The sequence below is a fragment of the Micromesistius poutassou genome, assembly GCF_964030765.1.
Source record: "Micromesistius poutassou genome assembly, chromosome: 9".
In the NCBI taxonomy this organism is placed as follows: domain Eukaryota; kingdom Metazoa; phylum Chordata; class Actinopteri; order Gadiformes; family Gadidae; genus Micromesistius; species Micromesistius poutassou.
The window spans coordinates 13,026,942-13,053,590 of record NC_140279.1 but is presented as its reverse complement, the minus strand read 5'-3'; the positions used below and the strand labels follow the sequence as shown (position 1 = coordinate 13,053,590).

The 26,649-nt window shown below is 46.1% G+C and overlaps 1 protein-coding gene across 1 annotated transcript in view; it reads right to left on the bottom strand.

The window, feature by feature from the left end:
- Nucleotides 1–2,617: 2,617 nt before the first annotated feature.
- Nucleotides 2,618–26,649, bottom strand: part of camsap2a (calmodulin regulated spectrin-associated protein family, member 2a) — a gene marked incomplete at both ends in the record, with an annotated part of 39,752 nt that continues 15,720 nt past the window's right edge. Inside the window, 16 exons of the mRNA XM_084472815.1 lie at nt 2,618–2,926; nt 3,265–3,383; nt 4,087–4,202; nt 5,883–5,958; nt 6,573–6,793; nt 7,139–7,275; nt 8,678–10,772; nt 10,922–10,991; nt 11,161–11,192; nt 11,312–11,411; nt 11,551–11,647; nt 16,864–17,003; nt 17,742–17,883; nt 18,369–18,401; nt 23,124–23,207; nt 23,523–23,684. Coding sequence (XP_084328941.1) covers nt 2,618–2,926; nt 3,265–3,383; nt 4,087–4,202; nt 5,883–5,958; nt 6,573–6,793; nt 7,139–7,275; nt 8,678–10,772; nt 10,922–10,991; nt 11,161–11,192; nt 11,312–11,411; nt 11,551–11,647; nt 16,864–17,003; nt 17,742–17,883; nt 18,369–18,401; nt 23,124–23,207; nt 23,523–23,684 — 3,933 coding nt within the window. The remainder of the gene's footprint in view (nt 2,927–3,264; nt 3,384–4,086; nt 4,203–5,882; nt 5,959–6,572; nt 6,794–7,138; nt 7,276–8,677; nt 10,773–10,921; nt 10,992–11,160; nt 11,193–11,311; nt 11,412–11,550; nt 11,648–16,863; nt 17,004–17,741; nt 17,884–18,368; nt 18,402–23,123; nt 23,208–23,522; nt 23,685–26,649) is intronic.

The following is a 26,649-nucleotide window of genomic DNA, read 5'->3' as shown; positions in this document are numbered from 1 at the left end:
AATCTTGGCTGTAATTCTTTCGGTCTGCGGGACAAAAGAACAAGACGCATAGTGACTGAGGTCATGCTTAGTTTAATGGAAAAAGAGAAAAAGCAAATGCGAAACATTTGTCCAGCAGTATATGTATTTAACATCAATACAGCGTCCAATGAACACGTGTATTCTAAATGCTTACGGAAAAACACCACAAAGTCATTCTTAATACAGTTTCATTCTGAACATGAACATACCATCATCCTCAGTATTGGATTTATTATGAAAAAGCTGTAATAGGACATACATAGAAATTTGAATCTTAAATTATTTAGACTTCAACTTTTTGTTTTTTTGTCAGTTAGCGTCATATAGATACATAAAAGCCAGTAGAAAATCTCAAACTGTATCCAATACCCAGCTCTATTCTGCCTTTCAATGATTGATCAAGCTGATTAAATTTGAAAAATATGCAAACTTTACAAATCATAATTTTTGTTATTTGGGTCAGTTTCTAATCGTGTTACCTTGAATAATAATTACTTTGGGTTATAATTTTTTATATTCTCCATTGTAGGATATTTTCGATACAACATTCACCACAAAATAAGCTTAAAGGAGAATGTTTGATAAACAAGACAAGATAAAATAGAATAATTTAAAAAAGATATCTTAAAAGTTTCCAAAAACTTTCAATATGTAAACAGTGGCTTTTGTTTCCGTGACGCTAACATGAAACCTTATGTTAATAGAGGATCTAGTTAAAATTATCTTTACAATGATCCTTAGAGTGATTAAAATAATTTATACCATGTCTTCTTGTGAAAACATCTAAAGCACCCCATATTAATGCATCTAGAGAATTGGGATTTTTCAAGTTGAATTAAACATAATTTAAAAAGTGCTTTCAGTTTTTAAACTGTTGTTGCTTAATACTGTAATGAATAATGCTACAGCAATGAATACAAATGGCTGATTCAATTTCTCTTGTTAATTTAATTCCAGATTTACTGAATAGGAATACTGTAGGTGATGCCAATCAGCCAGGACAGGGATGCAGGTGATCTTAAACATTCCCTAATCGTTCTAAGGTGTGCAGTTGGTATAGAATCTGAAAGAAGAAATTCACATCACCGCTTACTGTTTTAAGGATTTCTACAGCTCTGCAAAGCATCAGCTGCTTAAAACTCTTAAAATAGGAGCTCCCATAACCCCTGAGAAATCACTACCCAGAATTCCTTGTAACGGTAAACATGCAAATGCTTGTTCCCTTTTTTTATTCATGCAGCTGTATGTTGAGGCGGTAAAATATTAATTATTTGCCCATATTTTAAAAAGTCAGTTAATGTAACAAGATTACAAACACAACAGAGGAATATTGGAATATGAATAGATTCATTATAAAAACGTCTTTCTTTTTCTAAAACGAATCCCCATTCTACTTTGCCAGATCGAGAACCACGTTTTCTGAAATTAAAAACCACGGCCTGTCGAGTGACTTACGTAGGAGTTTAAAGAAAGCTTAAACCGCTCTGCTTTGTTGCGTGAGGACACACACATATTGTGTGGCCGACACTACTAGCTGTATGCTATCATCTTTTTTTGGCCCTTGTAGTCTTCAGTAACTTAACTATAGAAAGTGTTTTACCCACGTATAAAAGGGAAAAGAAGGACTTTTTTTTCTCATATGTACAAAACATCTTGTGTATGGTAGTGTATGGCTCTTAACGTTCAACTCAACTCATCTCAACTCATTGCACTGACATAATCCTTGAAAACTAAAACTAAATCAAACATGAGGCCACAAATAAACAGATTCACATGAACAAAAAGTTGTATGTACATGGATGTAAAAAAAACATTTAGTGCTTTATATTATCAAAGGAAACTGCTGATCATTCAAACGGTCTCTAGCTGTGAGTTTGTTAAATTTTGGCACATCTGAGGAAAGAATAAGCAAAAATCGAAAAATGACAAGGTACACAGTCAAAACGATTGACTCAAATCAAACCACTTCTATAAACACATATTAGTGCTAAACATTTACATAACATTTTTTTTAAATACTGCCATAATACATTCCAGTTATTCTGAGTCCTGTTCCTTCTACTCTGGAACTTTGTTTAAAAAAAACTGAAACAAAACGACAGGAATGTAACAGGATTGATTAAAGTCAAAAGCACAAAACATAACAGCGCTCAACAAACTGGCCTTTGCAGGTGTTGGAATCGTCATGGAGATGAAGCGTGAAGTGCAAATTGAAACGTAGATCAGGTTCCGTCTGAGGAGGGTGTGGTTGTGTAGTGTTTAGCTTCAAGGCTGATTTATACTTCTGTGTTGAATATCGCTGGAGGAACACGGTGAGTCTCTACCTCCCCTGCGTGGACCATAATGCACCTCTCCAAAAAATGGCATGGACAATGGATAGTTTATCCTTCTACATTTTTCTTTACATCATAAAGATCACCAGATGTCACTGAATTCGTGGTGGGAAGAAATCCTTTTTAGCGATCATTGACATCCAGAATCATGGCTAATTATAAACACAAGTACATACCGGTGTACCCCTACCCACGCCTACCTCCAGGGGGTCTCGATCCAGCGCAGAAGCATCACTCTTTAGCTTAGTCATTCAGAGTGACCATTAGGACTTAGCGGGAGGTACCACTTTCTTGGGCGTGGGGGGTTTCTTGGTCTGCCAGAGGTGGCCGTGGATGGTGAGGGCGTCCACGCTGGCGGACATGGTCTTGGCCGGGATCTGGCTGAACTGCTTCTTGTCCGAGTTGTACTTGAACAGGCCCTCGATCATCTTGCGGTTGATGCTCTTGGGCCCGATGCCGGTGAGCTTGGTGATGTCCTCCGACTCGGGGCAGTAGGTGTAGAGCGAGCGGAACTGGCAGCCTGCGTCCCGGAACAGCACCAGGAAGCTGTTGGCCTCACACTTCTCCATTTGCTGGGGAGGATTTTGTTTAAAGAAATGATGTCGGAATGAAACAGGATTAATAGGACATGATAAGTCAATGAGAACATGCTTCATTTGAACTCATAGTCAATGTCGTCATGCATTAATGTGTCCATGTTTGGTAAGAACTATAGTATCATGGAAACTGTGCATTAACCCGCTATGAACAAAACACAAGACAAATTTATGCATTACATTTTTGTTACTACAAATGTAACATCAATTGCATGAGTACTGCCCAGTGAAAGTGGCATTATTTAGCCAGTCAAAACCCATTAACATGACACATTTTTCTTTTCAAATTTCCCATGTTTTCTGGATGCGTGTACCTCCAGTATCTTGTTCTTCTGGCCCTCGTTGACCTTGCCGGCCAGGCAGCAGTGGGCCAGGGCGTTCTGGATGATGTGCTTGTTGGACTTGGAGCTGGGCTCCTTGTACAGCTTCGGCCCTGCATGACGTCATGGAGAAGTAGGGTTGTCATAACAACCTGCTCTAGTATTTCCATGGCGATGGAACGTGGACAGGTAATCCCAGAATGCCCCGCTAAATAATTGATGGAGATCCTCTTAAAGATTCCTGCTACTCTTAGATATGGTGGGCAGTTTGGAGGGAGAGATGGTGAGAAATATTTACACCTCTTACACCATCTCTCTCTCTCTCTCTCTCTCTCTCTCTCTCTCTCTCTCTCTCTCTCTCTCTCTCTCTCTCTCTCTCTCTCTCTCTCTCTCTCTCTCTCTCTCTCTCTCTCTCTCTCTCTCTCTCTCTCTCTCTCTCTCTCCCTCTCTCTCTGTGCAAACTAAAATCCTATTTCTGGGTTCATTGCATGGCTACAATTCATTTTTCAGACTCCCGCACCAGCAATATGTCGACAATACAGTTTTATATTTTTGCATGATTTGTTTCGTCAGCTTTTTGAGTCAGCATTTTGTTCCTGTGAAACTAGCTGACAATATCGTTTTAACCTAGCCCTATAAGTATACAACTCTTAGTATAAAAGGAGGAAAAAGATTTTAAGGATGTACATTTCCAAGAGTATGGTCAAATGAAAGCCAATGAGACCCAAACATACATTAATACCTCCAGACCTTTCTCAGGTCTAGACGGATCAGTTCCAGAGCAGAATGATTGACAGAGGGGCGGGGCTAACGAACCAGTGTACTCGGTGAAGGAGGTGACGGAGGAGGTGGTGGAGGCGTTCTCCCAGTCCTTCTCCCCGTTCCTGCTGTTCGATCGACTCGGAGAGAGGAAGCCATCGGCTGAGTCAGGCCTACAACGCCACACACAAAGGCAACACACACACGGACACACACTGAGTTAGGTCCCCTTTCTCCATGCCTACTCGTTTTTTTTACGCTTCACGCTTTTTTTTACGGGCTTCCGAGCGAGGCCAGTTTATATTTCATGGCTGTAGTCCATTTTGCCAATTCCATGTATGTATTTAAACCATAATGAAATGTAGGCTATTTTAATAATCCCAGACTTGAAATTTGGGATTATCTTTTAACCAAAGCATTTTTTTTCCTCATTTGGCAAAATTAGCTTGTTTGGCAGTTGGCCGAGTTAGCTGAGTTAGCAGCATTAGCAAAGCCTTGTAATCAGAACCGTAACGGTTTTCGACAAGGGCAGAGGGGATGCATGGATGACATCCAGGGAATGTCATCCAGAATGAGGAGGCTTAAGCATTAAGGTTAGTGTGGGCAGTCATGTGAAGCAGGCTTGTGCATTAGGGACATCTGTGGGTCAGTCTACCTAGCGTGTTTGTGGCTCTGTGTTGGGTCAGGCTACATACCTCAGTGCCATATTCATTATAAATATGAGAGAAATATGAGATCACTGACGATATAAATAGACAAACAAACAAATCTTAACATTAATTAATATAGCAAAGGTGATTATGATTCACTTAAAATCAATTAATAGCAAAGCTTTTGAAACATGATTTATGGTTAATCATTTAACGTTGTATTTCATCCTAATTTCAATCGTTATCATCCAGTTACATGATAATGATTATTAAAATATTTTGTTTAGGTTAATATTACATATTAATATCATTAATATTAATTCTGAATGATTATTCAAAGACGATTTAAACAATCGTTTTGCAGTGCATATGCCGGTTAAGCATGTGAGACGGCAGGAGGAAGTAAGCAGAAGAGAAGCAGGTGGTCCAACTATCAGGGGGTGGGGGTGCTGGGCAGCCATGAGAGAGGGAGAGGAGGGTATTAGTGAGGAGGAGGAGGGCATCACACAGGGCGGTCACCAAAAGGCGCGGTGAATCAAAGTGTTGCTAATATTAGCATGGTGAGCTAGACAAAAATGGTCCCCAAAGCAAAGTAGCGGTGCTCAGATGTTAGCCATTGGGGATGTGTAAGGGTATGAAACCCCAATGAAGAAAAGGGGTTTCAGGGAGTGGATGGCAGCAGCAGGAGTCTGTAACTGCTGTTCCTGTGACAGTAAAACTAACCTTCTCCTCCGCCGCTTAGGAGAGCTCAGAAAGTGCAAGAGGCTGCCAGAGGCTAAGCTAACGCTTCTGACAGCAGAAGAGAAGGGTGTCAAGGGAGAGATGTAGAGGGTAGAGTCAAGAGGATTTGTTAGAAGACAGGACTGTAAAGATCTCCTAAATAGGTTCAAGCTTATTCACTATTGCACACATGTCAACCAGATTTCTCTTGAAGGAAGCACCTCAACCCAACAATGTTGGTTCTAGTTGATAGAATTAGAAAATGTTAGAAAAATACTCTTCTTAATTGTGATGACAATAATAGTAATAATCATAATGAAACAAATAAAATCATAAAATCTTAGTGACCTAACGTACACAATACCCATTCCCTCAAGAACATAACTTGTACGTCTTTCTCTCGAAATACCAGTTACAACTTTAGAGTCTGAAGACAACCGATGAATCAAATCCACAAAATCAGCCAGAGAATCAGTCCCTCACCTGGGGCCTCTCTTGTCCGGCTGGCTGCTGCTGTCTGCGTCTCCCAGGGAGAGGGACGCCAGGGACAGACTGGACACTGAAAAGAGACGTTGTGGTGAACCTGGATTGTGAAACAATGAGTCATGGAGGGAGGGGAGGGGGGGGCAACACAACGGTTACCAGGGTTACACGCCACAGGAAGACCAGTGGGGTCCCTCTAGAGACACAGCAGGAGCGATGCGGCGACAGGAAGACCATGGAAGAACACACACATGGTACCGATGGTACATGGACAAGGTGAAGGAGAAGACACTCGCACAGACTAGGCATTCTACCATGTTTAATTTCAAGTTCTGCACGTTGAGTCGATAGCATACTGTTAAATAAATATAAATATAATACAAATTTAATAGGTTAAGATGGTACATTCGCCCCAAATCTTCTTTTGAGTAGGCACCGGAATAGTTCGAGTTTTTCGCAGAAGCAAAAAAGACAAATGCGATCAACATAACTAGTATAAATAATTGTACCCTCCAAATTAGACAAATTAAGTTAGCATTCAGCAAACCATTGTCACTGAATACCTATGACATGCGTAGATAGATGGCAACACCAAGTCACCTCTGACCCAAAAGACTTGAATGCCCAGTCTGGACCCTCAAGTAGTGAGGGTTATGTGGTCTAGGGGTGGGGGAGTGTCTCCATGGTTACCTGCGGCCCTGACGGGGGTTCTGGGCGAGTCGTGGCTCTCTCGGTGGATGGACTTGGGCCGGCTGCGGCGCTGGCGGCCCAAGCTGGAGGGGCGTGGCTTGATGACCTGGTCCATGTCCTCCATGAGCTTGAGCTGCTTCCTCCTCAGGTGCTCCTGCTTGATGAACTCCTTGCGGGCCTTGTCCTCCTCCTTCCGCAGCCGCTCCTCCTCCGCCTTCAGCCTGGGGGTGGAGCATCGGTCACTTTCACTTTCACTTTGAACTTGTTTACTTGAGCTTCTTTGAGGGGTATTTGCCATTTGGTGGTTGCTTTAATCAAAAGTGTCTTACAATACTATTAGTGTATAAGTACTTAGAGCCTTGAAGAACGAGTATATATAAATGGCAGATTAAACTTGAATAAAATAATTCATCCTGAAATTGATATGATAACAAAAGGATTAATCAAAACACGGCCACATAAACTGTACTCTAATTATAATGTTTTTATATGCATACGTTCAGTCCGGAGAAAACCAAACCAGTGAAATGCATGATGACTTTATTCAGTCTTTGCTGTTCACCCACCGAGCCTCCTCCTTCTTCTGCTCCAGATCAGCCTCCTGCTGCACCTTCTTCATCTGGCTCTCCTTCTCCCTCCTCATTCTCTTCTCCAGCAGCGCTGCTCTCTTCTGGGCCATGTTGTCCTCACCTTTGCTCTCCTCCTGGGAGGGGGAAACAAACTTGGTTTCCTTGGCGACGGCCTACCTTGCCGCCCTGCCTGCAGCCATCTCCCGACACCAGGGAGCCGGGCTTATTTTGGTTCCATCTACCGTGTCCTTTGTGGAAACAGTGCCAGTATTGTTGATGTCTAAATGTACATTCAGCTTACTGCGCTAAAATTGTTGCTGCCAGCACTATAATTGAGCTACTGGATACGTTTATACTCGAGACCACTGCACATTGTGATAAAAAGTAATAACTTAAACTCTTCCACCAAAGGAAGGGAAAGGCGATTATATATTATAAATCTGTTTAATCTTGTCTCCTGTCATGTCTTATTTCTATAGACAAGGATTAGCTTGTTTGCAGTTTCCATTCACACTACTACACTCTATTTTTACACCTGCAGTTCCATATGGAAACATAAACGAAAGCTTAAGGAGAACACCATCCAGGGCTAGTCACAGTGGGCTGGCTAAGGTGACCCACTTTGCTCTTATATTCTGAGGTGCCCCATCTGGACTTGATAAATAAGTAAAAATTTCAGAGGCAATTTAGTTGCTGAACTTGGTCAACCACAAGATGGCCTGTAGTGCATGGGTACCATAAGCCCCATGACCGGTGTACTCTGTTAGTACCACGTCTGCTTCGGCAGGGGGAGTAATGTATGACGCATAAACGTTCTGTCCTGCGACCAAAAATACTCGCAGCTATCTTTCACATCAAGGGGTGCAGCAGCCACATTTTTGCACTTAATCCTTTTCCCTCTTTTCTAGCCAATTAAGATTTCATGTGATCCCCCCTTTGCACTCCCAAGTCAACATGTCCCTCATCCGCTCCTCCACAGCTGGGACTGAATTATTCACAGCAGCCCTACTTTGTTGACCTAGATCAGAGCTAGCCTACAAAACAAATGGATTGATGACTCTGTCCTGAGATGGCCCATTCCCGAACAGACCTCATGACAACAGACATGGCCACCGCAAATGAAACAAAGGATGCTGTAGCAGTCTATTTAGCTATTAGGCAGATACTTATATGCAAAGTGACTCAAAGTGAATTCAGATGAAGTCATTAAGGAGGAGAAATCAGCAGTGCTTCGCAGCAGTTGCTTCCACAGAATACTTATTTTTTGGATGATATGAATGTGTTTGCATGTGCATGCCAAGAACGACTGTTAAAGATAGATTTGGCTTTCATGTAAAGAAATGACGAGAGAATTGTGCAGCTACATCATTCGCTCAGAAGAATGTCGGCTGTTCATGACACTGAGCTATGCGACAAACAAACATGTCAATCTCTGTTTGCTTCCAGCAGCAAGACTCCCCCTGGTTCCATCTATCAGACCCTATGCAGGACGGTCATTAAAACAATAAAAACCAGGCCAATGCATGACGACAATACCTTGAAGAAGAAGCCCCGGCAGGCGGTCTGATCGTCGTCCAGGCCGGCCCCGCCATCCTCCCCCTCCTCCAGGGCCTCGCCCTCTGGGTCCGTCAGCAGGGGCACCTCCATGAGGCTGCTCTTGGCCTGACCGAGCTGCTGCGGGCTCTCTGTGGGCGTCACCGTGAAAGACTCCAGCACCGGATGGGACAGGACCTCAGAGACGGACGTGTCCACCGTGGGCTTCAGATCCGCGTCCGTCTCATGGTCCCATGCCGGCATCCCGGAGACCTCCATGTTTGCGTCGACCTCCCATTGCTTTACGTTGCTGAGTTTACGGGCGACTTTGGCGGAGGAGGTGGTGTGCGGCCCCTCCCCTTCAAGGGAGAGCGAGGGGTCCTCCTCGTTCACGTCCCCATCCTGAGGGCCCTCCTCTGGGTTGGCCCTCGCTGGGTTCTCCCCCATGTACACAAAGGAGTGGGCCAGGGGCTGGCAGGGAGAGAACCTCCGTAGCCGGGGGATACTGTCCACAGACTGGGGGGCGGTGAGGACCCGGTTGTAGGGGGCTAGCTTCAGCTCGCTCGGGCGGGGGGTACGGGGGTTGCGGGAATGGAAGGAGGCGGATTTGCGTCTGATGCTGGTCGGGGATCGGTGGGCGACGCGAGGGGAGTCGACCGGAGAGGAGGGTCCGGAGGATCTGGTCACGGCGCCGCCTCGACTCTGAGTTTGTTGGGTAGGGTTTGTGTGCACTGCGGGGATCAGCCACGACTGCTGGTGCTTCTGCTCCCTCATGGCCATGATCACTTCCTGCTGCTGGGCCAACCGCTGCATCTCCGTCTGCAGGAAGGCCAGCGAGTGGTTGAGCTTGTCGATGGAGCGCGTGTACTCCGTCAGGTCCACCTCCGTCGGCTGGACTGCGATCGGCCCGCCCTCTTCCCCTCCCCCGGGGGACTTCAGCCAATGGGAGCTCATGCTGCCTTGCTCGGCGCCGTCCGGCGTGTCCGCCACGCTCCGCCCCGTGCGGAGGAGGGCGGGGCTCGGGCTCTCCGCCTTGCCCTCGTCCTCCGCCTTCCTGCCCTCCTCGGCGGCGCCGTCGCCCCTCCTCTTGACCACGTTGAGGAACGCCGAGCGGCCCATCCGCTGGCGGTGCCTGGTGAACGCCGCCTCCACCTTCTTCTTCTGCGCCTCGATCGCCTTCCGCTTCTCCTCCAGCCGCATGCGGAGCTCCACCATCTCGGTGGCCATGGCCTGCGCCGGGTCCACGGGCGCCACCTGCAGCGGGACCAGAGGTTGTTTGACGGCCAGGGGCGGGGGGCTGTGCTTGCGGACCGGGCTGTGCTTGGGGCTGGGGGCCCAGGTGACGGACAGCGGCAGCCCCAGCTCGGAGCCCTCGGGTGTGGTCTTGAGCGAGCTGCTGCTGCCCCGCCCCGAGTCGGGCGCCGCGGGGTGGAGCTTCTTCTGCTTCTGCTCGGCGAAGCTGGTCATCCTCACGGAGGCGGAGGGGGAGCGGCCGTAGCCGCCGCCGCCGCTACCGCTCGGGCTGGGCGTGTCCAGCTCCAGCTCCATGTTCACCGAGCAGTCCCTCAGCGACGAGTCCTCGTCCAGCATGTCCTCCGTGCGCACCTGGATGCCCGTGTCCATCTCCGTGTCGTCCGACGGGCTCGGGGGCCCCTTGAAGTCCGACTCGGACACGGGGTCCAGCGGGGCCCCCAGGCCGGCGGGGCCGTGCAGGAAGAAGCCGCTGTTGGTGCCCTCGGTGGCGGGCCGGCTGGTGCTGATGATCTGCAGGGCGTCCTCCATGGAAGGGGTGCCGCCGGAGGGGAGGACGGCCACGTTACCGTGCCCGTTGGGGTAGGCCCGCCCCGTGGGACGGACCTCGGCCTCCGGGGCGGCCAGGCTCTCGGGGCAGCCCTCCTCCTCGATGCCCAGGTTCTGGCCGTGGACGGGCTGGAAGGACAGGTTGCGCTTCATGCCGCGGGACATGTGGTGCACCTTGAAGCCCACGCCGTCGTCGGTGCTGGCCGAGCGCACCATGCCGCGGGGGGACAACTCTGAGGCCGGCGCAGAGTCGCTTTTGTCGAAGGGGATGTCGAAGGACACTCCGTAAGGCCCGGATCTGGGGAACCCAAGGAGGAAATTATATGTTTTGTTTCTGACTTGATTTCAGCATTGAAGTGTGTGACTGGATACAATGATTTGATTGTCTTAACACTTTGCTCATTCATTTTCATAGGTAACAAACTTAAAGAAAAAAGGAACTCCAACCTCTTCTCTTTGGGCCAGGTTCCAACGTTGCAGTCCACGAAGGACATGGAGGTGGACCTCCTGATTTCACCTGGACAACATTAAAACAGGGCAGTCTATAATGTAGTCCTGATTATACCTGGACAACATTAAAACAGGGCAGTCTATAATGTAGCAGGCTTATGGTAAAGTATATATATATATATATATATATAATAATGTTTAGATAAGCACCCTGGACTTTTATCAAGAAGTTGTACCTGTGTTGCGAGGTTGTGGTCGGAGGGGTAGGCTAAAGATAAGAGAGACAGAAACAAATAGAAATGTCATCATCACACTCAGAAACGTTAAAATGTTTAGCATGGCATCACATTTCCAACACTAGGATGTAACGGATAATAAATGAAACACCTTGGTCTCTCAGGACTTGGAGATCTGTCCATGAAGCTTCTCTTGGTTGCCTTGGAGATAGGGACCGCTGGAATGTTCTTCAGTAAGGAGGATGGGGTCACTGGGGTCAAACAACAGTTCATAGGTTACATAACAGAATTACATTACAGAACATAGGGTTCCTTACGTCTGGACAATGTGGGAAAACTGTACAAATTTGATACATTTACATGAAATATGAGTTTCCTAGAATGACTTACCGGTGCCTTCACTGTCCAGAATTCTTGGCTTAACGAAAGACGGCTTGTCCACTTCAAACGACGTGAACAACTCTGCCATGAAAACCAGGTAGTTGCTCTAGGGAGAGGAACAAAATGGCAGAGGAACAAATCGAGTTATATTAGTAACAACACAAACAAAAGTGAGTTATACACACTTATTTTATGTACGAAAAACATAATAGGACACCGTCCTCCATCACTACAGTCTCTGGTGTTCAGAGCTGCCGTGTCTCAAAAGAAAAACAAATGCCTGCAGTTCTCCCACTCGACCACAAGGGTTCGCTGCTTCACCTAACGTTAGAAAAAACGTCCAGAAAAAAAAATACATCTATCCCCGTGTTACTGACATGAAAACATCTAAGTGTCCTTTTAAAAGAGCCAGTAGGACCATCCTTATTGCACTGAAGTGATAAAAACTTGGGGCGTCCAAACGGAGAAGACACCTACGTATGTATTCAGAGCCTGCCTCAGGACTGCCTGACCTGGATTCATCAAGCGAGGAATGCGACAATCCAAGTCCCCCTCCGTAACGGGGTCAACCTACAGCAGGAGGTCAAAGCGCCTTCAGGACTCCATCCTCTATTGACTCTGGCATTATTCACTGTCACCTTGTAGCCTTTCAATGAATTGGATTGATTCTTTTCCCGTTTAAAATGTAAAGTGATTTTTCTTTGATAAAAGAGAAAAGTAAAAATAAATCCTGTATTTATCCTGTGCTCTCGATATGCACCCAACTGGAACAAAGCAAATCCAAAAATCCACAGCATGGTTGGTTTTTCTATTGTTACTTGCTCACCAGGGTTGTATTGGCACACTCACCAAAAGCTTGTGATCTCTCTCTCTCTCTCTCAAAGACAGACAGACAGACAGACACAGACATACACACACACACACACATACACACATACACACACACACACACACACACATCTGTGTAATGTAATGCACCAGGAGTGACCTTGAGAGATGTGTCTAGGGTCCACAGACAAAGAATGTCTCTATATATGACTTCTAGCTCATCACAAAAATGGAGTCAATGATTTACCTTCTCAGCAATTGCTCTCTCTCTCTCTCTCTCTCTCTCTCTCTCTCTCTCTCTCCTCTCTCTCTCTCTCTCTCTCTCTCTCTCTCTCTCTCTCTCTCTCTCTCCCCCAACTGCACCTACCCCAGGCGGAGCCTCAACAACCCATCACCCCCGCCCCTGCCCCTGCTGCAGTATTTCCTAACTGTCGACACAGGAGGTATATTGTTATTTATTTATAAAAGCAGGTTTGAGACATTGCAGCATTGCAATTCACTCCACCTAACAGCAGACCCAGCATGGCCTCAGTTGGGCGAGGAAGAAGCACGCGGCGGCCATGATGATTAAAGTGTCATAACCAAACCTTTGATTCACAGTGACACATTAAGACACATTACCACATATTGACCCCTCAGCTTCAATCACCATCACTCATTATCACTCATTCTGTGATAGCAAGCGTGTAATCACAGATTCACCGTGAACTCAACAGTCAACCACAATGATTCGGTGTGAAGAGGAATTCATATCGGATCAATGGATAGCGCTTTCATAGAGCTGAGACAAGTACGACAGAGCAAGTCGCTGGAATACATGGATGAAGGGGTTGCTATGAGTAGTAAGCTCTCAGCTGTCTAGTTTCAAGTGTTGATGGAAAGAGTGATAGCAAGGAAGAAAAAAATAAATTATAAGGAGAGAAACAAAGAGAGAGGGTGAGGGAGAGAGAGAGAGAGAGAGAGAGAGAGAGAGAGAGAGAGAGAGAGAGAGAGAGAGAGAGAGAGAGAGCTCTCTTGTAGTGTGGCCAGACCAGATGGCTTAAAAGAGCATGAGACCAGCCCCCCCCCCCCCCCCCTCCCCCCCAGCCTCTCCTCCCCCCATCTGCCCCTTCCACTACTTTACTGGCCCCCACCAGGTGTGACGGTTACCTTTGAATGCTGCCAGTCAGCACCCACACACACATACACACACACACACACACACGCACAGACACACACACCCACACACATGCACACGTACATGCACACACACACACACACACACACACACACACACCAACACACATGCACACGTACATGCACACACATGCACACACACACACACACACAAACACACACACACACACACACACACACAAGCACATGCACACACACACACACACACACACACACGTACAAACGCACGCACACACACACACACACACACATGCACACACACATGCAAAGACACACAGACACACACATACACACACACACACACACACACACAAATACGCACTCAGGCTGTGATAATTGATGATGCATGGGTTGCATCTCATCAGGGACACACGGAACAAGCCTGCAGACAAGCACGTACATGCAGCGGTACAAAGTCACCCACAGAAACATCCCATACAACAACGGAAACACAGTCAGAGTAGTCAAGGAAAGTAGCAAAGGATGAACCAACTCACTATGACAAGACACACATTTCCACACACACACACACACACACACACACACGCGCACGCACGCGCTACCTACCCCTTTGCCACCCGTGCGGTGGTGTGTTGCCTGACATGCCAGCCCCCTCGGGTTGCCAGGTCTGCGGCTGTGCTGGCCGAGCTTGTTGTCGGACGGGGGAGTGTCACACAGTGGCGTTCTTAGGGCGAAAGCTGCGAGGGGATTGGTGGTAATTCTAACAAGCTGGGAGGGCGGGGGTGGAGCTAGAGGGTGGGTGGGGTGGACTGTGGTATAATCCACTCAGACAGCGCTCCCCCCCTCCCCTCCCCTCAATATGTGTACACAGGCACATGGTGTGCAAACACATACACACACACACACACACACACACATGCACGAGTGCGTATGTGCGCATGCTTAAGACCTATGATGTCATTAATCACTCAGGCCAGCGCGTTGATGGAAGGATCCGGAGCCCTTTGCTAGACACCACCTCCACCAATCACAGTGCTCGATGGGGCTGGCAGGTTAAACAGGGCTTAAGAGGGGAGGCCGTTAACCATTGAACCACACTGTCCTGACTCTGGCTTTTTTAACTGTAGCATGGGTGCTACATATGAAGAAATTACAGTGTGTGTGATTGTTGAAACAATGCTATTGCTAACAACACCACTGTACTACAGCTACTCTGCACTCGCTCCAGTCGTTGTTTTTTTACGTTTTTTGTTGCCGCGCTAATTTTCAAGATATGCTCTTGATTGGTCGCAGCCTGAACCTTGAAGTCACTTTGGTTAAAATAATTAGCTCAGAGACTAGAAGTAGTAAATGTACAATGCAGTTGCAGAGAAATACAGAGATAGGAGCAGGAACAGTACAGCAGCCGGTATCAACACACACATCACCATGGCACGCACTTTAAGCTAGCGGGTCTGTAGATGAGCACGCAGCAGACCGCGGTTGAGATGCCCCTCGCTGAGCCGACACACTGGAGCTAGCTCGTAAACAAACAGTGCTAATTGCACTCTGTGGAGAAACAACAGCACGCTCATTGAAATCCTTCTGGCTAAGGAATAAGTAAAAACCAGCGACACCCTGATGCTAGTAAGCTCCAGGTATCCCTCTCTGGTTTTTGCTAGATGAACAGATGTTAATTAAGATCTCGGCTGTTTAATTAAACGAAGAGCACGCAAATGTCGTTGATGTGATTTACTGCTTTCGCTTCCCATTAGGAATCAATTGCCACCGCAGGCGACGCTGTGGCTGGAGGAGGGTTAACATAAGAGTGCGTGGGCACGAGGTACAAGATGCTAATATGGTCTTCAAAGGTCTACATGTGATGGGTCTTGGGAGACGGTACTTGGAACGACACTCAGCATGCCATTAAATCATTTGTACTATGTGTGCGTGTGTATGAGGATGCACGCATTAACATGTCAACAGTCAACAGTGCTGACATCAAAACAGCTACTGATTTGATGATGGTTTGATGGGCCGAATCACTTCCATCATCTGATGGAATTGATTCTGAACCACTCCATTTTTTTTACCCTTTTCAATTCAGTTAGATATTCTGTCCTGCCTTAATGTAATTCATATTGTAAACCCACACAGCCCTTTACTTCCTGTCTGTTTTGTGTATCACTCTGCCTGTCTGTCTGGGAGGTCAGTAGACAGACAGAGCTGGAGGGAGGGAGAGAGAGAGAGAGAGAGAGAGAGAGAGAGAGAGAGAGAGAGAGAGAGAGAGAGAGAGAGAGAGAGAGAGAGAGAGAGAGAGAGAGAGAGAGTTTCTCTCTGCGTCGCTGCCTGGAATCTGGGTTAAGGTTGCAGTGCTCTGTGTTTCTGGCTCGGGATTCACTCTGCTCATATTACATCGTACTGATTGGATTCTTTATCCTGTATCCAATCGGCAGTCATTAAATGCTGTGCGGGCAGAACATACACAGAGTTTTAATGGCTTTCGATGGGAGATCTTAGAGAGATCTCACTGTGTGGATCTCTCTAAATTGCACACAATGGCAATGTCCTTTGTTGAAGAAAATATGTTGGCCAATGGGTAACAGAGATTTACAGACATGGAGAGAAAGAAAAAAGAAGGAAAGAAAGGAAGACAGAAAGAAAGAAAGAAAGACAGACATAAAGAGAGAAATAAGAAAGAAAAACAGTATGGATAGTATATAAGTATATAATACACAGAGCAACATTGAGGCAGCAGAGGACACAGATCGAGCCTGTCTGTGATTGGTCAAGCGTGTGAACTTTCAACAGTCAGGGAGAAGGCCTATTTCACCAACTGTATTCTCCAACATGACTCCGCGCTCACAGCATGGCTCACACACAGCTACACTGTTTCACAAAACATCTGTTCCTTCATTCATTCAGACTGACCTCCTCTCATGGGCTCTCTATCCCACTTCCATTGTGGTCCATTTACTTTTAACACCAAAACGAACCAATAAAAAAACAGATTCAACTTCAAATGTTTCTCACTCACTAGCAACAAGCTCCAAATAATAAAGGATTCGAACATTCAAAGCCAGATTTCAGTTATAAAACATATTTCACAGCCCACACTTGGACATGAATTATAGTTTGGATACAAAAAATACAAAACAATAAATGACAAAATTTGCTCCCCTTCTTTAACAATTCAGTTAAAACATCAAAACGATACTAAAACTTCAAAAAAAACTTAGATCCAATAAATACTTCATGTATTTCAACTCATTTAAAGGCAGCGACTCTCAGCATCTGACCTCCTTAAACACTCCCATACAGTCCAGTCCCCTGGCGGCAGCCGGCCCTCCCCGGTCCCCGGTCCCATCAAACATTTACCTTGATGGTGGCGGAGGCGTACAGCATGTCCTCCAGGCTGAAGTGGCAGCAGCCGTCCAGGTGGTCCCGGCAGAAGTCGCGGATGAGCTGCAGGTTGTACAGGCTGTCGGCCAGGGTCATGTTCTCCTTCAGGCTCACATCTGGGTGGGGGCAGGCGGCCATGGTGTCAGGGGCAGAGCGGTGCATGGGGGTGTAAGGGGGTCACGGGAACAGGTGAGGGAGTACAGTAAAAGCAGCCACTGGTGGGTCACCGCGCCACTTTATGCTACGACCTGTTAATGTAGGAAGCCGATCATTTCAATGATTGGCTGATGTTTGGCCAATCAGAGCAAAGGAGAAGAGGGGTAATCCCATCATTCAAAGGGAATGTCACCTGATGTGTGGTATCAGTCCTGGATGACTCGGTTCTGTTGACGGTGTGTTTGGTTAAACACAAGGCGTTGATTAATGTTGTTTTTTTTGCGTGTGTGTGTGTGTGTGTGAGGTTTGTCTTGCATTTGAAGCCCTCATCAACTCGACATGATTGAAGAGTCTTCAATCTGATAAGACAATCACACTGTGGTAAAAAACTGTGCGAGACGGTGCTCATATAGCAAGGCATTGAACCCAGAACCTTTCCACTTGTACTCGAACGCCCCAAGGCATTCGCAACCACACATACCTACAATCCCTCCAAAACCCCCAAACTGTACCCCAGCTCAACACACACACACACACACACACACACACAGAGGAAACCCAGCAGGCACACATATAGGACCAGACGTCCCCCACACCCTCCCTTCCCAGTCAGAGCTCCCTCTCCCAGGTCAGAGCCCCCCCCCCCCCCCCACCTCCCCCAGGGTCAGGGCACCCCCTCCCAGGCATCCCAGGCCTACCGTCCAGCGCCAGCAGGGCGGGGCAGTAGAAGTGGAGGAGGGCGGCCAGGGCGGACCCGTCCGTGGTGTCCTTCAGCAGGTTGTCCACCGGGGGGATCCAGGGCCGCTGCTGGCTGGGGTTCTGGTCCTTCCTGTAGCGCGTCTGCGTTGGCACACAAGGTCGGTTAGCGTACCGCGTCGACGTCAGCTGGATGCAGAAAACTGTTGTTTTGTTTACTATTAGGTCAACTAAATGCTAAAGACACTGAAGGATGATCGCAGGCAAGGCTAGGGGACGTTTGGGGGATCGAACCCAGTACATCTGGGCTGGGAACAGCTCCATTGGTAGATCGTTTGGCAATGGATGTCAGGGTTGGGGGTTCGAATCCCACTGGCGGAGCATTCCATGCTAAGAATATTTAAATGGAATTTGGATAAAGAAAACATAAAACACAAAACTAAAAAAAAGAAAAATAATTAAAGACGACTTAGACTTAGACGAGACAGAGGTTGGAGCAACAAACACGAGTTGAGGGGAAACATTATGCTTAATGGAGAAACATACCTGCAGAAACAAGGTCACCAGAAAAAGATCATCACTATGGATGGACGCACACATGCACATGGAACACATGTTAGCGGACTTACAGGCACAAGCTTCATGTACCACTTGGTCGGAGACTGCAGCGGCGTGTTAGCACATAGGAACAGAGAGAAGACACAGCAGAGACATTGGGATGAAGGCAAGAATGCAGGGGAAGCTACAGCCTGCTAGCAACATTTAGCAGTGTGTTAGTGTTAGCTCAGGGTGTTGACACAGAGAGGGTATCCTTAATACTTTTGTTTAGTATATCCTTTTAATTCAATACTAGTTTTTGAATATATTATCAGAATATCATACTTGGGCACATTTTGCTTTTACAATGGAAAACATTGAGGCGTGAAGCCATTTGATATTATTAGCTTGATGATGCATCTTGTATTGAGTTAAATTTCCAGTAGGTTGCATCGACCAGATACAGAACCAGTCACCCGAGTCCAGGCATATCCCAGAGCTTCCAGGATCAAAATGGAAACATTAAATCTATAATAGTCCGTAAGGAAATGAAGAAGCTGCTTTTCAAGAGGAGTCCTTGAGGATTTCTGAACCATTTTTTATTTAAAGTGAGTCAATCACGCATTCAGAACAGCCACTAAACTCCTTCAATGGAACATTTGACAAATTGTCAGCCCCCGTGATTTTACAGTGGAAATAAGCTGATTCAAGAATAGGCTGGGTTCTTCACACTTATTATTAACACTTTAACACAATTTCACTCACACACACACACACACATTCTCACACACTACCAGCAAGCACTCTAATCCTTCAAAGAGCCGACAGTAAGTGGCATTCAAATGAACGATGGCAAACACCAGACATCTGAGGAGAAGGGGGGGGGGGGGGGGGGGGGAGGAGGAGGAGGTGGAAGGGGGAGTGGGAGGATGGATGAGGAGGAAAAGGGAGAGGAGGAGGGGGAATAGAAGAGGTGCATGAAGGAGGAGAGGGGGAGGAGCGAAAAAGGAGGAAGAGAAAGAGAGAGAAAGAAGGAACACGAGGAGGAAGAGAAGGAGGAGGGAGAGGGAGGAGATGAAGGAGGAGGTGGAAGAGCAGGGGAAGAAGAAGGAGAAGAAGAAAAGAGATGGACTTTGGTCTGTAAAGAATGAAGCCAGTGTTTCTCAGGGTCCAGAGGAGTAACTTGAAAGCACCTGTCTCCTAATTCTCCTGTGCTATTTGAACGGGTAACAGGAGACATCCCTGCATTCTTCAGGATCTGATCTTATCAAAGACGTGTGACTGAAGAGAATGACATTCCTCTTATTTACTCACTACAGCCTAATGCTCTTATAACCATTGACATTACAGCTTTTGCAAAGCTACCAGATTTCGGTCTTGTTAACCTTTATGAAGAGATGAAGGGGAAAGAAGATTTGAAAAACTAGCAAACTTGGTTGATAAATTAACCACGTAAATTCCACAAAAAATATGTTGAATTAAACCAAGGCCATATCAAACTACCCAATAATCACTCCATCACTGCCTCCGTGCATATACGAACACACACTCACACACACACAAATCCACACACGGACTCTCACATGCACATACTCACAGAAACAGAAACAACAACAGAAACAGCTCTTCCAAAAGACACCATCATACACCAGCTAAACACACAGACACACACACACACACACTTCCACCCAGCCCACCCCGCCCACCCACGCCCCCGCCCCACCAGAGAGCCGTCTCTCAGGCCAGACATGTCCTGTAGAGCTGCAGCGGCTCAGCTCCTCAATCTCACAGGATTAGTCCTTGACTCGCTGCCCTGACTCAGCCTTGACACACACACACACACACACACACACAAGTAAGCACAAGCACACACACAAACACATACACATGCATGCGCACAAACACATACATGTGCATGCAGAGACCCACACACAAACACACACACTCACACACACAGGTTAGCACAGACCCTCCCCCCCTCCACACACACACACATGTACGCACGCACGCACACACACACACACACACACACACACACACAGGTACATTTGCACACATTCTTATGTAGAAAAGCATCAACAAACAAATACACACACACACACACACACACACACACACACACACACACACACGCATACTACAGTACAGGAAAGGGTCTTCAAATAAAGTGTGTGTTGGCTCAGTCAGCAGAGCAGCGTTGTGATGAGGTCAGCGCTCCACATCTGCCTGGGAGGGGAGGGTCATGTCTGGGGAGGAGGGACAGAGTGTCTGCCTCGGCTGGAGGACGATGCACGATGCACTCGGTCCGGTCCCCATTTTGCCATCCGTCATTTCACTTTTGCAGCTTGACGTCTGATTTGTGTTGTCAGTTTGATTTGACATTCTTCTAAAAGACGCTCACTTCACGTTGGAGACACAGACAGTCAAGCTTAGCGAGTCAAATGCTACATGGAGTGACCTGACGTAATAGAGACAGGCATTTCTTTAGTACTTAACTTAAACTTAAAAACCCAGCCGGATTAGGAGTCAGACAATAAAATAAATATATAAACATATATTTATGAATAATAATAAATAATATCATACATGAGCATAGCAGGTATTACACTGAGGATGTATAAAACACATACTTGTTTCAACATGGAACAAAGCAGTGGCCTAAATAACAGTGAAATTAAGATCTTAACACCCAATCTCTGTATATAGCACACCACAGTTCCCTGAAGGTCCCATTAAGAAGCTCTCTCTCGCTTCAGGGCAGGAGGGTTGTCATGGCATCATCCTGCATTTTGATTGGCTGATGATGAGCTCATTGATGATGCAGTGATCATGCATCTGCTCTATGTCTTCTCCTCTCCACAGTTCACTGGTCTCCATGCCACCCTGTGGATGACTCTCTACCTCTTTTGAGTTTCAGTCTGTCAGCACACGTGTGTCTGTGTGTGTGTGTGTGTGTGTGTGTGTGTGTTACAGTGAAGGCCTGCTGGGCTGCGTACGCACAGTGACTGGACACATCAGTGTCAAGTTTAGAGAACACACAGACACACACACACCCAAGCACACATCCATGCACAAACACACAAATGCACACTCACAGGCTCCTCAAATACCCGGGTGTCATATGTTCCCTGAGGGTATCTGATAGAGGAAGAACGCACTCCTCCTGTCGGACTGTCTGTGGTGTCTGTGGTGTCTGTCTGTCTGTCTGCCTCTCCCTGTCACTGTCTCCGCCTCTCTCTCTCTCTCTCTCTCTCTGTTGGAGCCATAATGGAAATATAGCAAGAATGGAATGGAAATAATAATAATTGATATCTTTGGTTAAATTTAGTTACTCTGTACTCTGTGTCTAGTACTCTGTCTGGCTCCCCCTGTAGGTCAGTTCTATTATTTCATTGAAACATCTAATGAAGGGATTTAATACACCTGCAGGAATATGTGACACAAAGGAGAGTGAGACGGGGAAGCGGGACAGTTTTTTGACCGCAAATGTTTGTTTAAAGTATTATCATTAAGACAAATCATTTTTGTTTGAAGCTTTATTTAATAAAGCTTTGATTCAGCGATTGCTTTTTCTACCCCGCGCCTATAGTGGCCTCTAATCTTGGCAAAAAGGCCACCTCTCTCTCTCTCTCTCTCTCTCTCTCTCTCTCTCTCTCTCTCTCTCTGAAGGTGTAGTGTCACGAGGCACTGCCTCCTCCCAGAACTCATCACTTCCTGTGAGTGTGAGGCGGAGCTGGAGGACGCCGGCGGGGCGAGGGCGATGCACAGAACACAGTGACGTCAAGTGCGCTGTCGGTCGGGTGAGGTTGAAGAGGACAGAGGAGAGAGAGGGGACGGGAGGAGGAGGGATGGAGAGGAAAGATGAATTGATGAGGGCAGAGGTGAGGAGAGAAAGCAAGGAGACAAGAGGTGAGGAGAGAGGTGAGGAGATTAGAAGGTGAGGTTGAGGAGAGAAAAAGAAGGAGGGAGGGAATAAGTGAAGAGAGAGAAGGGGGGAGAGAGAGCAAGAGAAAGAGAGAGAGAGAAAGAAAAAAAAAAAGTTAGAGAGAGAGAGAGCGAGAGAGAGAGAGAGAAAGACAAAGTGAGATTAGATTCAACCAAAGGGGAATGGGGTGTGAAATGATGACAGAAAAGGGAATTTATCCCCCCTTACTGCCATGATGTTGGTGGAGGGAGGAGAAAGGACTTATTCTTAAATAAAACGTGTGATGGAATGAAAGTGCAAGGCTAGAGGACAGGTGTGACATTGTCATCATCGCTGTCTGGCTCTGTTCTGCCAGTCCCGCTGAGTCAGGCTGGTGGGCGATGCGGGCGGCTGTCACCCATGGGTGCCCATAGGAGCCCCATTGGCCCCCGATGGTGTAATGACCATAAAGATCTGAAGGCAGTGATTCATAAGCATAAACCAAACACACACATAACCACACACATGCACGCACGCATGCGTGCACACACACACACACACACACACACACACAGATAAAGAGCAAAGGTGCCGAATCCCAAGGTTACAGTATTACAATTATACAATTATATTTATAGTATTATAATTTATGCGAGAGGTTGAGTGATTTGTGGGGTGCACCTGAGTGTCCTCAGCCTCAGGAAGGAACATTAATAAATAAAGGAGAGGACAGCATCACACAAGCGTTACCAGAGTCTGAGGAGAGGAGAGGAGAGAATGGGAGAGGAGAGAATGGGAGAGGAGAGGGGAGGAGGGGAGAAAGGGAGAGAGAGGGAAGAGAACGGGAGAGAGGAGAGAAGAGGAGAGGATAGGGGAGAATGAGAGAGGAGAGGAGAGGAGGAGAGAAGAAAGGAAAGGAGAGGAGAGGAGAGGAGAGACCAACCCGAGGGCTCCCAGCAGGGTCTGGGCTCTGCGTGTCCTTCTTCTTCTGGTCCTGAGTGATGATGTCCTTCAGATACTCAGTTACCTGCAGCGGAGAAGAGGAGACAAACAGAGACAAACAGAGATAAACGGAGAATTTCAGAATGATCACACAAATGAACTAAATCAAAAAAGAAAAAAACATAATAACTAAATTAATTGAGGCTCACTTAACATATACTTTTTTGGACGTTTATAAATTATTAAAAAAAATATATATAGATGCAATTTAACTTAACACAATTGGGTCTTATTATGAGTGTAAACTATACATATCTTTGAAATTGTAGGTGTCCTACCATAGAATAGAGTTAAAGCCACATATGCATGCACACACACACACTCACACACACACACACACCTTGTTGATCCAGGTGGTGACTGCGTCCTCCGTGTCGTATGGGGTCTCCAGATCTGTGTTGCAGGGGTAGTACTGGTGCACGCAGGCCAGCACCTTCTCCGTGCTAACCGTCTCCATGGCAACAGCCATCATCAGTGTGTCAATCATGGCCAGGTGGGCACTCTGTAGGAGGAGACAGTGTGGATATATTTGTCGAGATTCATACTAAATGTACAGGATAAGTGCCAGATATGCCATATGCTGTCTTGACATTTCATAACATTTTATTAGAAATTAGAAACATTTTAAAGATTTTTTTTTCAATATTTTTACATTATAAAAATATCAAACATTTTAATGATAAGGCCACTATTATTTAATATACATAATATTTCAACGCCTTTCAAACTGGAATTCAATGATGGCTAAAATCCCATCATTAAACTGTACATACAGTAGAATTAATCATGTGAATATATACCTATATATCATGTGTAAATATGACTGTAATATGCACACATAACCACATATACAGTATATCCATCCCTGACACCCACATCCCTGTTGCCCCGGTAACCAGTGTATCCACCATTCCCCCACCACTGGTCCCAGTTTACTCCCATTGAGTGATGGATAGGAAGACAGATAGAAGATGGATGAGACTGACTGAGGTGCACCATACTGAGCTATTTTTCAGTTATACCATATTCAGTTATAGGCCACTAAGATCCTCTGAGACCAATCTGTTAATTATCCCCAGAGTTAACACGAAACATGGGGAAGCAGGATTTAGTTACTATGCAACAAATAGCTGGAATAAACTCCCTGAGGATTTAAGACTTGCCCCAACTCTGACAGATTTTAAAACAAGACTGAAGACTTTTATGTTTGCTTTAGCTTTCTGCTAAATCTTAAATCTACAATGCTTCTATTTTTTTTTTTTTATTAGTAACTTTGCCTTTATTTTCTCACTTTCTAAAATGCATTTTTTTTACTTTGCCTTTATTTTCTATCTGTTTTACTTTTTACGTATCTATTATTTTCTTTTATTGTATGACAATGTTTACATGTGAAGCACTTTGAGTCTGCCTTGTGTATGAAAGTGCTATATAAATAAAGTTGCCTTGCCTTGCCTTGCCTATACATACTGAGTTTTAACAAGTGCAAAGACCATTCATCATTCAAAATCCATTCAATCCAATCATTACATGAGTCATCAACTGTTTAAGGTCACACCATGGACTGTGAGTACAATGACGTCACGCTATCATACAGACTAGAGACAAATACATCCACATAAAATACTAAAAATCGTTTTATAATGTGCTTCATCTTCTACGTTTCTATAAATGGTCGGTGACGCATAAACTAAAAACAGCCCATGAATGCAGCGAATGCAGTGAACCACAACAACAAAGGCAACAGAGGAATTACGTCTCTAATGATATTTTCAGTATTTCCAATTACAAGTCCAATTTCTATTGGGGCCACCCACTGGGGCCAGCCTAGGACCACATGATACAACACTGTACTTATCTAACGTCCCTCATCTGGGAACACAGCCAGCCACCAGCCCTGTTTAATAACACAGCGTGGAGGAGCCTATCTTTGAGTCTGTCCAAACAGTGCAGCAACAACATATTAGACCAGAGACACAAACCCACCTCTATGCACGCACACAAACACAAAACTACATGCACGCACGCACGCACGCACGCACGCACGCACGCACACACACACACACACACACTCTACATGCACACAATAACATACAAATAAATACATTGACACAAACACAACTACACATTAAATAATGAGGAACAGACGCAGCACATTTCAGTGATTAAAAATGACTGAATGAATAGAAGATCATCTCCGGTCCATGCACATCACAAAGGCCAGGAAACCAGAGATATCTCTCGCCATCTCCATCCCCACTTGTACTCTCCTCTCCTCTTCTCCTCTGGTCTCTCCTCTGCTCTCCACGCTTCCCCTCTCCTATCTCCTCATCTGCTCTCTTTTCCTTCCCTCTATCCTCTCCTCCTTCCACTCTCCATTTCTCTCCTCTCCTCTTCTCTCCCCTCCACCCTCATTTCCTCTCCTACCCTCCTCTACTATATTCTCCTCTCCTCCTCCCCTCTGCTTCCTTCCGCTCCTATTCTCTCTTCCCCTCATTTCCTTCACTCCTCTCCTTTCACCCCCCCCCCCCCCCCCACACACACACACTTCCTTTCCCCCGGCTCTCCCTCTGCTCCATCTCCCCCTTCCGCCTGGCCTATCAGAGATACGGGTTTGGCCTTGCTCACCGCACTCGAGACAAGATAGCCAATAAGGCTGTCTAATCCTGTTAAGGAGAGAACAGGAGCCCAATGTCCACAGGGGCCCTAGCTGCCAGTTAACAAAGGCCAGTGTTGGAACCGAGGCACCACAAGGCTCACAGCTGTACTACACTATGCTGTATACTACTGAAGAGTACTGCATAGTTCTCCTAGTACTGTACGATAAGGTGTTTTAAATGCAAGCGATCCGGACAGTTGAGGGATGAACAGTGTGTAGAGATTGAACTCTGACTCCAACTCTAACTCCCATTAGATTAAAAAACTAGGTCATAGTATATGTTTTAGTATGATTTATTAAAATGTTGCCTTTTAGCATTCAGACACACACAGTCTTTTTGCAATTAGACACGCTACTTAACAGTTAGGCTGACAACAATCAGAGGATATAATCAGTTTGGGGATTATATGCTTAAGGGAACAGAGAATAGGGAACCCAAATCTAGTAAAAAAATATTATTTTGATATCAAGCAGGCATGATCTAAAAGTAAGAGCAAAATGTAATTGTCGGCAGCCTTTTGGTTCAATTTCTTTATTTCCTGACGTGTTTGCAGTGCCAGTCTGCTATGAACGCAACCCAGAGCCCTCATAATGAAAAGCGTGTCACACGCTAATAAAACGCTGCCCTTGGCGTGCTCTGAACCGCTACAGTCAGCAGCAGGATATTGATTTCTCTCATTTTCGTAGTTTTATATCCCTGGCGGCTACCCAGCCTCCGATAAAGAAGAGAAACGGGTTCACTAAACCTCCGGTTCTGATGGTCGTGATGCTGTAGGAGTTGGGGAGGGCGGTTAGCTAACTTCACAGGATT